The 12,503-nt window shown below is 37.5% G+C and overlaps 1 protein-coding gene and 1 long non-coding RNA gene across 8 annotated transcripts in view; one reads left to right on the top strand and one right to left on the bottom strand.

Annotated features, from left to right (window-relative positions):
- Positions 1–286: 286 nt before the first annotated feature.
- LOC18443681 (tRNA synthetase beta subunit family protein) overlaps positions 287–12,503 on the bottom strand; it is a 51,556-nt gene continuing 39,339 nt past the window's right edge. For 2 of the 7 annotated variants that reach the window (XR_016055921.1, XR_016055924.1), the window contains 6 exons: positions 3,016–3,123; positions 2,598–2,715; positions 1,298–1,393; positions 1,108–1,191; positions 734–830; positions 287–624 (listed from right to left, as the gene is read on the bottom strand). Coding sequence is in view for 2 of the 7 variants with exons in the window: in XM_006853863.4 (XP_006853925.1) it covers positions 762–830; positions 1,108–1,191; positions 1,298–1,393; positions 3,016–3,123 (357 nt within the window). In the remaining 5 variants the exon portion in view is untranslated. Of the gene's footprint in view, positions 625–733; positions 831–1,107; positions 1,192–1,297; positions 1,394–2,597; positions 2,716–2,804; positions 2,871–3,015; positions 3,124–12,503 lie in introns of all 7 variants that reach the window. The other 5 variants (XR_002282514.2, XR_016055922.1, XM_006853863.4 and 2 more) reach the window with 3 other exon arrangements.
- LOC148781943 (uncharacterized) lies at positions 10,079–10,357 on the top strand. The gene is made up of 2 exons (XR_016055925.1): positions 10,079–10,155; positions 10,324–10,357. It is a non-coding gene; the product is annotated as an uncharacterized LOC148781943 (long non-coding RNA).

Below are 12,503 nucleotides of genomic sequence, written 5' to 3'. Positions count from 1 at the left end.
AACTTCAGGTAGGCAAGTGAGGGCTTTTTTTCCTAGTTTAGTTGTTCCAATGCAAGCTCTGTAGGAGTTTCCTTTTTGTTACAAAACATGCTTCTAATTTGCAGTGGCCCATAAAATGCTCGTTTCTTTATTCTTTTTTCAGGAAACCCTACATCATACACTAATGATGGACAAAGGATATGCAACTTCATGGACCAATATTCATCATTAGGAACTCCTTAAACAAAAAGTAAATAATAAAAAAGCACAACACTCATCATCAGGAACTATCACTTCACCAAAAAAAAAAAAAAAAAACATTTTTCATGATATTTAAATCAACTTACATTAGGTTCTTGGAAAAATGACAAAATCGCCAACATCAACAAAACTGAACCACTCCATGGTTCAGGCCAGTATCCGAGAACTATAAGAGAGCAACTCAATAATCTATTAAATCCAAATTTTCAAGTAAATATTAAGAATTACATTGCACATGGTGCATCTTAACCATCATTTCCTGCTAAAAAACCATGGGCTTGATATTCAGCCTTGGTCTGTCTTGTGAAATTTACTTTCTCATGAATTGCAACTATAGTATCCCCATCTCACGCAAGCCACAAAACCTGCGGCCACAAGGGAAAACTACAAAAAGCCACTCTAAATGTGTCAATATGAAATGACTTTGATGAATCCAAAAAGCAAAGGAGAGACGAGAAGTAAAAGCAGCAGCAAAAGGACATGAAATGCTTACATTTAAGGGCTACCAATGTATGGAATGTTCACAGTAATGCCTCGATGTTAAGCTCGACCAGAGAACATGGGTCTGGGATGTCAAAGTTGGCCAAAACCTAGAAATAGAAAGCACAAACAATAACCACCTTTTTTTCACACCCAATAAACAGCTAGAGAGTAAAAGAAACAAACACACCAATAAAATGCAAGTTTACAAATTAGACCTGGCAAAAACAAGATCTGCAAGCTAGACCTAGTTTAAGCAAGAGTAGAGAAAACATGGTTCACACTGAGGTAATAGACCTCACTATGAAACTAAATTTTGAATATTTTAATTTTGTGCTGAAAACATATTCAGCTGTGATGATTCATCACAAAGACTAGTTGTCGCACCTCTGGATGTACAATACCAAAGCGGCCAATTTGCTTTCCTCTATAAAGGATTACAGCTTGTCTCCCTGGAAAAAACTCTGGCTCCTTCAAAAGAGATAAGTACAATATATTAAAATTAGCTAAAAATTGACCAGAATTATCACAAATTTCAGAAAAATTTGATAATTTGATCAACTATAACGATAAATACATGAGAAGGTTTGATGTAATATCCCGTATCATCTCCAACTGGAACAAAAGGTATCCCTAGTACTTCCATTATCCTATCCACCAAACCATGGATAACCTGAAATTGTAGAAATACAAACTTCAGGCTACATACATCTCAAATGAAGGTGATGCTGGTTAAGAACACGATGATATATGAACCAAAGGAAAGCATATCATAACCATAAAGGAAATAGTGCAACTTTGGAAATGAAGAAATCAGTAACCAACTCATATATCAGAAGCAGTTTCTATGGAGAAAATTTCCAGTTATAACACACAAGCATAACAAAGCCTTCTAAAATAATATTTTTGCTTTGTTATGGCACAGCACTATAAGCAGGTGAAGGAAAGAGGAATAGAAAATAAATCTGATCCTAACAAAAAAAAAAACAAATCTTTAAATGCATGGAAAAAGACTTTTTTCCTGCTAAGCTGCATGGCAGAATGCAATGGAATAGTGAGACCACAAATGAAATCTTTAGCTTAGAAACCAACTTCCTGTGCTTACTAAGGTAAAGAATTCATTATTCAGCATCAATATTTGAATCTTACATCCAATAGGGTCAACTGCAGAGAGATTATTTGACCATGTAAACCAACCCAAAAGGGAAGTTTTAACTAACTCTACATCATTACAACAATTTTTGCATACCAATGTGAACTTCTTCCATGCCGCATTTCTTCTCTAGGAACATCTAAGTTTTCATATCTTCTCTACAGTCAAATGAAAGAGTTTCCCATTCACTCCCTAGATTTCTCTACACATTTATATAAAATAGTGGAACCAATACAGAAGTAACTGTCTGAAAAAAATCTGTCAAAAATAAGAGCCCAATACCAGGTAACATTCAACTATAACCGCATCCATAAACAAAAGAGTTTTCTATAAATAATGGAACCTATACAGCAGTAACTGCATGAAAAAAATCTGTCAAAAATGAGAGACTGCAGGACAATACCAAATTACATTCAACTATAACCACATCAATCACCAAAAGGCTCCTTAAATAGTGGAACCTATACAGCAGTAACTGTGTGAAAAAAGTCTTTCAAAAATGAGAGCCCACAGGACAATACCAGGTTACTTTTTTTTTACCACATCCATCAACAAAAGGCTCCTGAAAGCTTTACATTTTGACTATAACATATGGAGTCCATGAAAACTTTCTAATATCTAAACAACATAGCATTCCAAAAAATCCTGGCTGCTCATTAAGTTTTACATATTATAAAAAATTAATACTCACAATTCCACAATTGTACAAAACTGTGATGCATACAAATATCAGGAAATGGAATTCTAATAAGTTACGAAATACTCTTCATATCAAATCTCTACTCCCACATCCAACAGAAATCCCAATATCATCTCCAACAATACCAAAGTATTTAATATTCCTGCATCCAGGATTTACAATAATAAATAAATCGAATTCTAAAGCCAAAGCAGCCTATCAATGTCAGTTCAGATAATTCATTAAACTTACAGTTAATTAAAAAAAATCACATGCTGACAGATAGGAAGGGAAAAGGAACCTTGGATAATGAGAAACTTACACATGAAATTTTTCTTATTCATTACTAAATGTTTACACAAAACTTGCAAATGAAATATGTAACAGTTCTGATTTTGTGTGTACTTATATTCTTTGGAGAACATAAAAGAAATGCAAATCCATTCCACTTAAGAAACCCTACCTCAAACCCAGAATTAGCATTGCAGTATAATGCAGCAAGTTGGCGACGATTAGCTGCACCAACATCTTTTTCACCATCTAAGAACACAACATCACCTACTTCAAATATCTGTGATCAATAATAGCATGCCAAAAAGGATGAGAATACATAAACTTAGATGGTAAAAATCTGTCACAAGGGAAAAGAGAACCAAATATTTTGTCATGAGAATGACAAATATATCAATACAAAACACATATGCAAGCACGAGATATATTCAAGTCAAGCTACTTAAATATCTCTAGAAATCTAGTAAACCAAGGAGCCCTGCAAACAACAAGGAAACAAGCTTACCAAGGGCATATACCAACTTGAATTCTTCAGATACTAATTATATGCATCTTTTACTACACGATTGCATTAACCAAAACTATGCAATTATTAGCACGTAATACATTGCATTTTTAAGTGCAGCCCACATATTAAGCACTCATTTGGTCCCTACTGAGCCGACCCCATATCAGAGCATTCAATCACCCTATATCATTGGTTAAAATTTTGGTGTTTGAATACCATTCAATGGAGTCTTTTGCTTTTTCAAATACCTTAATCTACTTCACCGACCTCAAAAATATCCTTTTTCAAATACATGCTCATGTTTTTGAACATATTCACATGCTTTGCAGGAACAACCAAGTCGTCGTCTGCCATGCATCGAGAGCAACCAATAACCTCCCTGATAGGGTGACCAGGGATGGTGCAGCCAAAGGGCCCACGACTCACACCCCTTCCCCATGATGCTACTTGCCACCTTTTCGGCCTTTTATGGAGTCTTTCTTTCTCTCTCTCTCTATTGCTCCTTCTCCCTCCCCTTCTCCTCTCCCTCCATTTCTCTCTTCCCCCACTCTTTTCCTTTCACTACTACTGTGTCCAAGTTGTTGGTCTATTTCTTATAGGCTTACTACCTTCACAAATGTCCCTCACCAGTTTTTTGTACTAGAGCTCCTACTACGTGTGTAGCCGGGTTTTGAATGGTCTTCACCCATATACAATTTGAAGTGCGCTTTCCCTGTGGATCAGTTCTTTCAACTTTTATAGGCAAACTCGGGTTGTGTAAGCACAAAATTCCATGACCCTAGTCAATCTGCTGCACGCCTCTAAGAAGATACCCTAAAGTTCGATTGACAATCTCTGTCTACCCATCAAATTGTATGTGATAGGCTCTGCTGAAGTGCAACTGTGTGCCCACAAGTCGCCATAATGTACTCCAAAAGTGGCTCATAAACCTTGTGTCTCGATCTGATGTTATGTGTTTTGGCACCCCATGAAGCCTCACAACTTCCCTGCAGAGAAGAGGATAGCAGTCTGGGTAGCATCTGATGTATTTTTACACGGTAAGAAGTGGGCCATTTTAGAAAAATGAGCATCCAGCCCTTGCCTCTATCTCGGAAGTCCCACCACAATGTCTTAACTGATGTCCACTCAAGGTTCTATAGGGATGGGTAGTGGGGTGTCTAAACCAACATTTTGTGTACATCCCTTCATGCACTAACAGATTCTGCATCTTTCGACAAACCTTCCATCATTCAATTTTTATTTAGGCCAAATGTATCTTCTCTTTACAAGAGCTTGGGCCTTGTTTGGACCAAAATGTCCCCTTAAGCCACCACCATGCAGTTCACAAATGATTTCAAGGGACTATTCAAATATAGAAAGGCGACTTCCTTTAAATAAACACCTTCATGGAAGATGCAATCAAGATGAGCCCCTTGAAATCTGCCAAGTCTTCAGGATCTCTTGAAAGTTGCTGTCATTTTCATAATATTGGGATAAATCGCTGAAACCAACTACTTTATATGTGAGGTTTGAAGGAGATAGACCCTTCAACTGATTATTTAGTAAACCTAAGGATAACGTCAATATATACTTCTTCATAAGAAGTTTCCCGTTCTTCTCTTTTTCCTACTGTTTCTTCATATTCTCCATAATATTCTGGATAAGTTCTCTTGTTTTCTATGTATTGTAATTTTTCTTGTAGCTTTAATATCTCTTGTTGGAATTATTAGTGAATAGGTTTCAAGACAAAGTAATGTAAGGGCGTTTTTTCAAGGTTAAGCACACAAAGCAAAGTTGGAATCAACACACCACTAACACACTTTCATTGATATAGATAAACCATCTGACAACAAGACTTTACTCCCTGTAGACTTAACGAGTTTTAAATTTCTCAGTGCCGCCTCTGCCCTCTTACAACCACTGAATCTCCTTACATAGCGTTTTGTTGCTTACAACCCAAGCAACTTATGTACCTTTACAACTTATATTTTCTTTTGTTGATGCCTTTAAATTTGTCAGTGCCGCCCTTCTTTTTTAAAAATACTTTAGATAACTTTTGAAGATGCTTCCTGTTGTGGCTTATCCTTCCATCATATTTTCAAGATTTGCTAAACCAACATCATCAATGCTGTCATAAAAGTCATTTCCAGATTCTTCTATTATGGGTAGTGCAAAATTTCTATCGAACTTTTCGTTTAAAATTCTTTGGGTCTTTGAGCTTCCTTTGACTTGAGCAGCTTCAATAATATTAAGAAATTCCCAAAAGCTGTAGAAAATATACTACCTATAAAAAGAAGAAGAATAACCCAAGAAAAAATATTGCAAAAAAAAAAAAGATGTGGTAAATCGCCTCGCCCATCTGGAAAGCCAAAATCCCAATGTAGATGCTGGTTAAATAACGAAATGGGACATATAGCAACTGACTGTCCAAAGAAAAATAAAAAAGAAAAACAAAAGATTATTAGAAAGATTGATGAAGCGGAAGAAAAGAACCTGGAACCAATAAGTGAAAGAGATATATCGGAAGATGAAAGTGTATACTCCAAAATAGAATCAGAGGACTCGAAAGAAGAGAAATGGAGGAAATTATAATGATGGCTGAAATACGAAATTGGAGATGGGCAGGTGAAGAGGAAACCTATGATTCTCTAAGAAGACAAGCTTACACTATAAAGGAAGAACATTCCAGGTATGAGAAAAACCATATAAAAGCTGATGAATTAGCCTTCCTCTATGGAAAAATCTTCCAAGAAGTAATAAATATTTACAGACCATTGTTTGGATATGAGGTAAGAAGAAGAGGAGAAAAGATGATAGCAATAGAAGAAAATATAAAAAAGATAACCACAAGCCCAAATAGTAAGAACAGCCAAAGAAAACAAAGAAAAGGAGCTAATAGATAACGCAAACAAAATTTGAAAAAGAAGAAAGTTCATATCAAAATCAATGGCCAGAAGAAATATCAAAACAAATATGTCAGAGAGTACAAACAGAACATCTTGAAGAAAAATTAAAGTATTTTCAAAAAGAAAAGTATTACAAAGAAAAAATGATTATTTGGAAAAACAAATTTCCAGGAATTCATCTCCAAACAAATGAAGAAAAATAATTATTAATGAGAATAGGATTAGTTTCGGTTTCCAAGTGGACAACAGAGAGAAAAATGGAATTCCAAGAATGCTATCTTGTTTAAAAGAAAAAACCTAAAAAACACTTATAGGCAAAATGCTACAGTGTTTCGCGTCCGTCACAGACTTGCTATCTCCTTGGCGGTTTATTGAACGGACCCGCAACATACACGGTTCCGTGTGAATTTTTGGACCGCCACAGACCTAGCATGTCCGTGGCAATCCAAAAATGCAAGCCGTCCAATTTTTTTGGACGGCAATTGGCCTATGGGCGAAATCATTGTAGCATTTCGCCCATAGGCATTGCGTAGATGCTTCCTGTTTAAAATATTATCAAGTCCACTCTTTATCACTTGTTATAATGCCATTCCAGAAATATATCAGGGCAAGTTATATTGGGGCACATCAAACTTTCATTATAATCAAGAAGAAAAAAGAATAGTTCCGCTTCCAGCCTCAAAGGGATTATCTTATCAAGAGAAAGATATCCCAGAAGGAAGAGCTACAGGGTTCAAAAACGGCTATGAAATAATATTATCACATAAAAATATATGGGAAATCCATCATCATGGAAGAGTAATTGTCATCATACCCCAAGAATGGTCTTTCCTAATGCCCCAAGAATGGTAAAAAAGACTTGAAAGCTTTTGGACATATCTTAATACTATTGAAGCTGCTCAAGTCAAAGGAAGCCCAAAGATTTGAAGAATTTTGAGAGAAAAGTTCGATAGAAATTCTCGACTACCCATAATAGAGGAATCTGGCTATGACTTTTACAACAGCCTAAATGATTTTAGATTAGTGAATCTTGAAAACATGATGTAAGAATAAGCCATGACAAGAACATCTTCAAAAGTTATCAAAAGCACCTTAAAGGAGGACGGCACTGACAAATCTAAGGCATCAGCAATAGAACCTATGAATCTAAGTTGCTTGGGTTGTAAGAAACAAAGCTCTATATAAGGAGAACCAGCGGTTGCAACAGGGCAGCTGAGGCTGGGGATTGTAAGATAGAGTAAGAAACTTCGGTTTGAGTCTTGATGGCTTGTTAAAACCCCCAAAGCTTATAGGGAGTAGAGTCATGTTGTATCAGATGGTTTTATACCAATAAAAATATGTTGTGGTGTGTTGATTCCAACTTTGCTTTGTGTGCTTAACCGTTTTTTAAAGGCCTTAATATTACTCTCTGTCCTTAAACCTATTCACTGATATTCCCAAAACATTGTTAGAGTGTGCCTTTATAAGATTCTACTAGGCCGGAAAGAGATAAGTAAAGAAAAAGGCCGTTTGTAGGATCGACTAACGGGCTTTGGTGGCTGCAAGCCGGGGGTGTTAAGGGTCGTTTTCAGGCAAGAGCTCAGCGGGCCCATAACCCACAAGTAAGATTTCGGTTTTCACTAAACTGGTGGTTTTTTTTTCTTTTGTTTTATTTTTTTGGTGTTTACAAGAACAAAGAATTCATTGAAACTGGAGAGTGTGATATGGAATATATGACAAAGATGGAGCTTTGGAGTCCTTGATCACTATGAGTTTTCATATTCTTACCTTGCTTATTATGTGATGCTTCTAACTCATTTTCCTCATTTTCTTTTAGGTTCATATGAATTGAGTTTTTCGTCGGGATGACCAAAACTCTGGTGCCAAAATTAAACGCTTTGGTATGATGTTTTGGGACAATTAGAAGCATTTGCACGAATTTCTCCTGCGGATTGGTAAAGATGTGTACCCAACTATTAGTGTCTTAATTATCTCCTTCACACAAAACATATTGGCTTCATATCACTACAAAATGAATGAACAGTTGAAACTTCTAAGGGTCAATAAAACACAAGTACCCAGAACTTAACATTCCAGACAGGTTATCAAACTTACAATACAATCCCAAAAGATAACATACCAGTTCCCAAGAAAAAAGAACTTCTAGTTTTCGAGGAACATTTACCTTGTAGCAATCAAACAGGCCCTGAGCTACTTGCATTCTCCTAGTTCCATTATACTTGAGGGTCTGGGAAACTAGAATTTTGTTATGCACCTGTGTTAAGTTTACCCTTGGAGCATTTGAAGGGTTTCCTCTTTCCAACCGACAAGAAAAGTTTGAGTTTTTGTTCAGCTCTTAAGGCCATTTGACAAGACTCATTCATATCCCATAGGTGCAATAGTGTCAGCTCATCTTGTAACATAGGTTTCAGCCAGCACATCTAGTGACTAATTGTTCATCACTTTCCAGAACCCTAGCTCAGCTTAAAACTTGGCTTGCACACTTTAGTCTACCTTTTGCTTTAGATGATGGAACCTTGTATATATAGGATTGATTGGAGTAACAAGGAAGGAAACAGACAGTTAGTCTCTCCATCATTCTCACTAGTGTATGCATATTTTCTTTTCCAAGATGAACTCGGTCATGTTGTAAAGTTTTCCACCAAATCAGAGCATGCCCTTTTAAGTTTAGTGGCGACAGACTTTTACCTTCTTAGGTGCTAGTAGATCCCACCATTCAAAAAATGTTTGAATATCTCTATTCACCAATCAACGACATAATCGAAATCGAGTTTACCTAAGAAATCTTCAACATCAACTCGAAAGTTTGTCACTGCCTTCTATAGCCTTATTCAGCCTCTCTAGTACTAACTTTTGCTACCTACCAATTGTTCGTGGAAATAGGTTCCTATCAACAAAAACATGTTCTTCTTGGCTACCAGGGGTGTTGGAACTCCTCCCACTTCTACGCACTTCATGAACCACATCCTCCCCTAGAGTTTTTAGCTCAGTAAATTCCACCAAAGTAGTTGCATTAATAGCTGCCTGACCACGTCTTGCTCACCCCACCATAGAATCATTTGCTATAATATCAATTGATATATTCCAAAGCACAAAACTAAAGAGAGGACACAATGGACTGAACTACTACTCTTTTATTTCAAAACGAAGCAAAATACAATTGTATTTGATAGAAAAGAAGGGAAGAACAAGGGGAAACCACCCAACCCCAAGTGGCAATCAGTCACCACTTAGAGAGGAATCTCTCACTCCGACGTAAGACCCAAGCTCAACTTCTAATCCACAGGAATGGTCCCTTTTGCGGAGTATTTTGGGGCTAATTTGGGTAGCCCAAAGGTTGATAAATCTCAGCCAGGCAAGGTCCTGGCCATTGAGTTGGTAGGTTTCTATTCATGAGAGAGATTTTTCTAGAGAGAAGTTTCCCAGAAAATTTCTGGGTCTTTCTCCAGAGAATTATCTAGAAATTTCCTTGATTGATAAGTAATCTTTGTTCTGGGTTTTCGTGGAACCTTCCAGGTTTCTTCTTCTAGATTTAAGATGCATCATGCCTCAAGGTCACTAGCAATATTCCTCATATGCTTCAAATATGCCTCAAAGTTAAAGAGTAAACACGGAGAGAACTACCTTATCAGATATTGGGTAAGTGGTGGTAATTTGCAACATCTTGCAGTCACCCTGGGATGTAGTGTAGAAGTCTTAACGAAAAAATACTTAAGCCTTTCACTTTGTGCAGGCCATGAAAGGCACAGTGGGATCCAGTTGAATGCTTTGAGCGAAGACTAGCCTCATTGAAGACACTACATCTCTCTCTTGAAGATCGATCACTCTATCTAGTATATGTCGATGCTCAAGATGCTTGTGCCTGTCGTACACAAAATCGAAAGGCTCCTATGAAAAATAATGCAGAGTGGAATCAAAGGTAATAAATTTTACCTCGTTGAATAGGATAATGTTTATAAACCTACTAGTATTGACTAGGTTTCAGACAGCTGAATGAGATGAATCTCACTCTTAGAAAAATCGCTATGGAGGTTTGTGATGGCAGAAAACTAGTTTGAAACATTTAACTCTGACATATATGGTTCAGGTGGCTGTGGGTGATTTGCCAATAGTCAAGTTCATCTAAGAGTCAAGGGGTCTGTAAGGATGCATGCACATCTAGCACATTCACAAACAGCATTGGGTTCAAGGTGATAGAACCATAATTCATTTCTAGATTGACCTTTGGTTGGGGAGGAGGTATTCGAAAGGTGCTTCCCCAACTGTTCTCGGATTGCCACTAACTCAAATGCAGCCATCTCAGACCATGTGGAGGACCTGTCTGGTGAGACCCCAGGCTGCACACCTAGGCGCCCTAGAGACCTCTGTACCTGGGCAGGTGCCCAGCGCCTAGCTCTCAGCGGTCGCCCATGGCCATGGGCCTTTTTTTAATTTTTAAAGATGCCCAAAAGGGCAAAAGGGGTAATTTTGACCCCCAAAAAAGTCTAAATCGATTTTATGGGAGTTATTTTCAATCCCCCAAAATTAAAAATAAAAAAAACACTTCCATAAGCCCTAAATCGCTTAGCTATATTTATTTCTGAGAATTAAAGTATTTTTGTGGTTTGAAGAAGCATCCTAAATTTTTATTTTCTCATTGGAATTATTAGGGTGCTATTGGAGCTTGGAGAGTTGGAGTCCATATTATTACAGAACATGGAGAATTGGAGACTATTACTAATACATAGACCAGACTTTAAAATTTTTTTAAAATTTTTTGTGATTTGAGTTTTGAAATTTTGAACAGGTTTATTCTTAACATGTGATATGTTTGTAATGAAAAAAGGATGTTACAATACATACAAATGCGATAAATTACATAATTAACACAAATATATACATCTATGTGTGTTTGGACAGCACATATATGTATATATCTAAAGAATTTGTACTACAGAGTGCTTGAGGTTCTGGACGCCCGCCTAGGCACTAGGCTGGCCGCCTGCCGTTTTTTGAAACCTTATTTAGAAGAAACATAAGAGACTCGGAAATAGACCAGTTAACATTGTTACGCAGCTTCTTGTAGCAAGTTTGTTTGCTCAGAAGCTAGAGATGATAAATATTCTTTGCATCCCCAATAGCACGCGGGACTTCTCAAGTCTTCTTACCAAGTGCTAACCAAACTGCATTATCGCCACAAAGCCTGACCATAGAATAGTTTGGGAATTCCGGTCCCATATAGGATGTTTTCTTTTGTGTAGTGGGCACTTGGCTGTGCTTGACAAACAGCTTACCGTAGATGACCAACAAAAGGGGGGATACCTATCCCTAATAGATGCATCCTCTGCAAGGAGCAGTTGGAGCTTGTCACCCATATGCACTTACACCGCACACTGGCCTCAGCCATCTGGGGTCCTTCAACCTCTCTTGGGCTTGCCTGGCCTCTGTAGACACACCCACTTTCACCAATGGTTCTCACAATCGATGACTGCCAAACAGGGCTTTTAACAGCGGGGCACCTTATGGTCACTTTGGCTGGAGAGAAACCAAAGAATTTCTGAAGGTGGATATTTATACAACTCAAAGCTTATGGACAAAATCAACCCCTTCATTTTGGTCTGGGTTTCAGGGAAGAAAGAATATTGGGGATTACAGATAGTGGACTTGGAGGTGCAGTGGAGAAATATAACCTGGAGCAGTGTCCCTCAGCAAAGACACCCTCGAGTTGGTAACAGCCTCCTATCATCAATAAGAAATTTAATGGTGCCTCACAAGGAAACCCCTGGGGTAGTAGACTTGGGAGGCATTTTCAGAGCACACATGGGGCTCTCTGCCTTTAGCTTCTCAGGCCCAGCTGGAATATATTATTTTTGTGAGGCTGAGGTGCAGGAGTTGCTAACAGGCAGAAAGTTATTTTCAGCAGAGTGGGGGTCCTCCATTTGTTGAAGGGGACTCTGCAATTTCCTGAACTAAAAAGGAAATGGCATTCCCATGAAAAACTACTTCATCGGCTTGATGACAGTTTTGGATGCACAAATTTTGAAAATTCTTTAGACACACTTGGCATGGGTTCCATATATATATATATATATATATATATATATATATATATGTGGATTCTGTAGCATAAGAGGGTGTGAGCAGATCACAACTACACGTGGTTAGATCACAGCTACGCCTGAAGATTAAACCCCATCACATGTTTTATTGTGTTTTCCACATGCAATGATCTTTTGTAATGGTGTCCTTACCACAGTTTCAATGAACTGAGTCTAATACATGTAAATC

This window comes from Amborella trichopoda, chromosome 5, assembly GCF_054954075.1.
Source record: "Amborella trichopoda isolate Santa Cruz 75 chromosome 5, AtrichopodaSantaCruz75HAP2 v2.0, whole genome shotgun sequence".
Classification (NCBI taxonomy): Eukaryota; Viridiplantae; Streptophyta; class Magnoliopsida; order Amborellales; family Amborellaceae; genus Amborella; species Amborella trichopoda.
The sequence above is the reverse complement of the archived record's forward strand: the minus strand, read 5'-3'. Positions and strand labels throughout refer to the sequence as shown.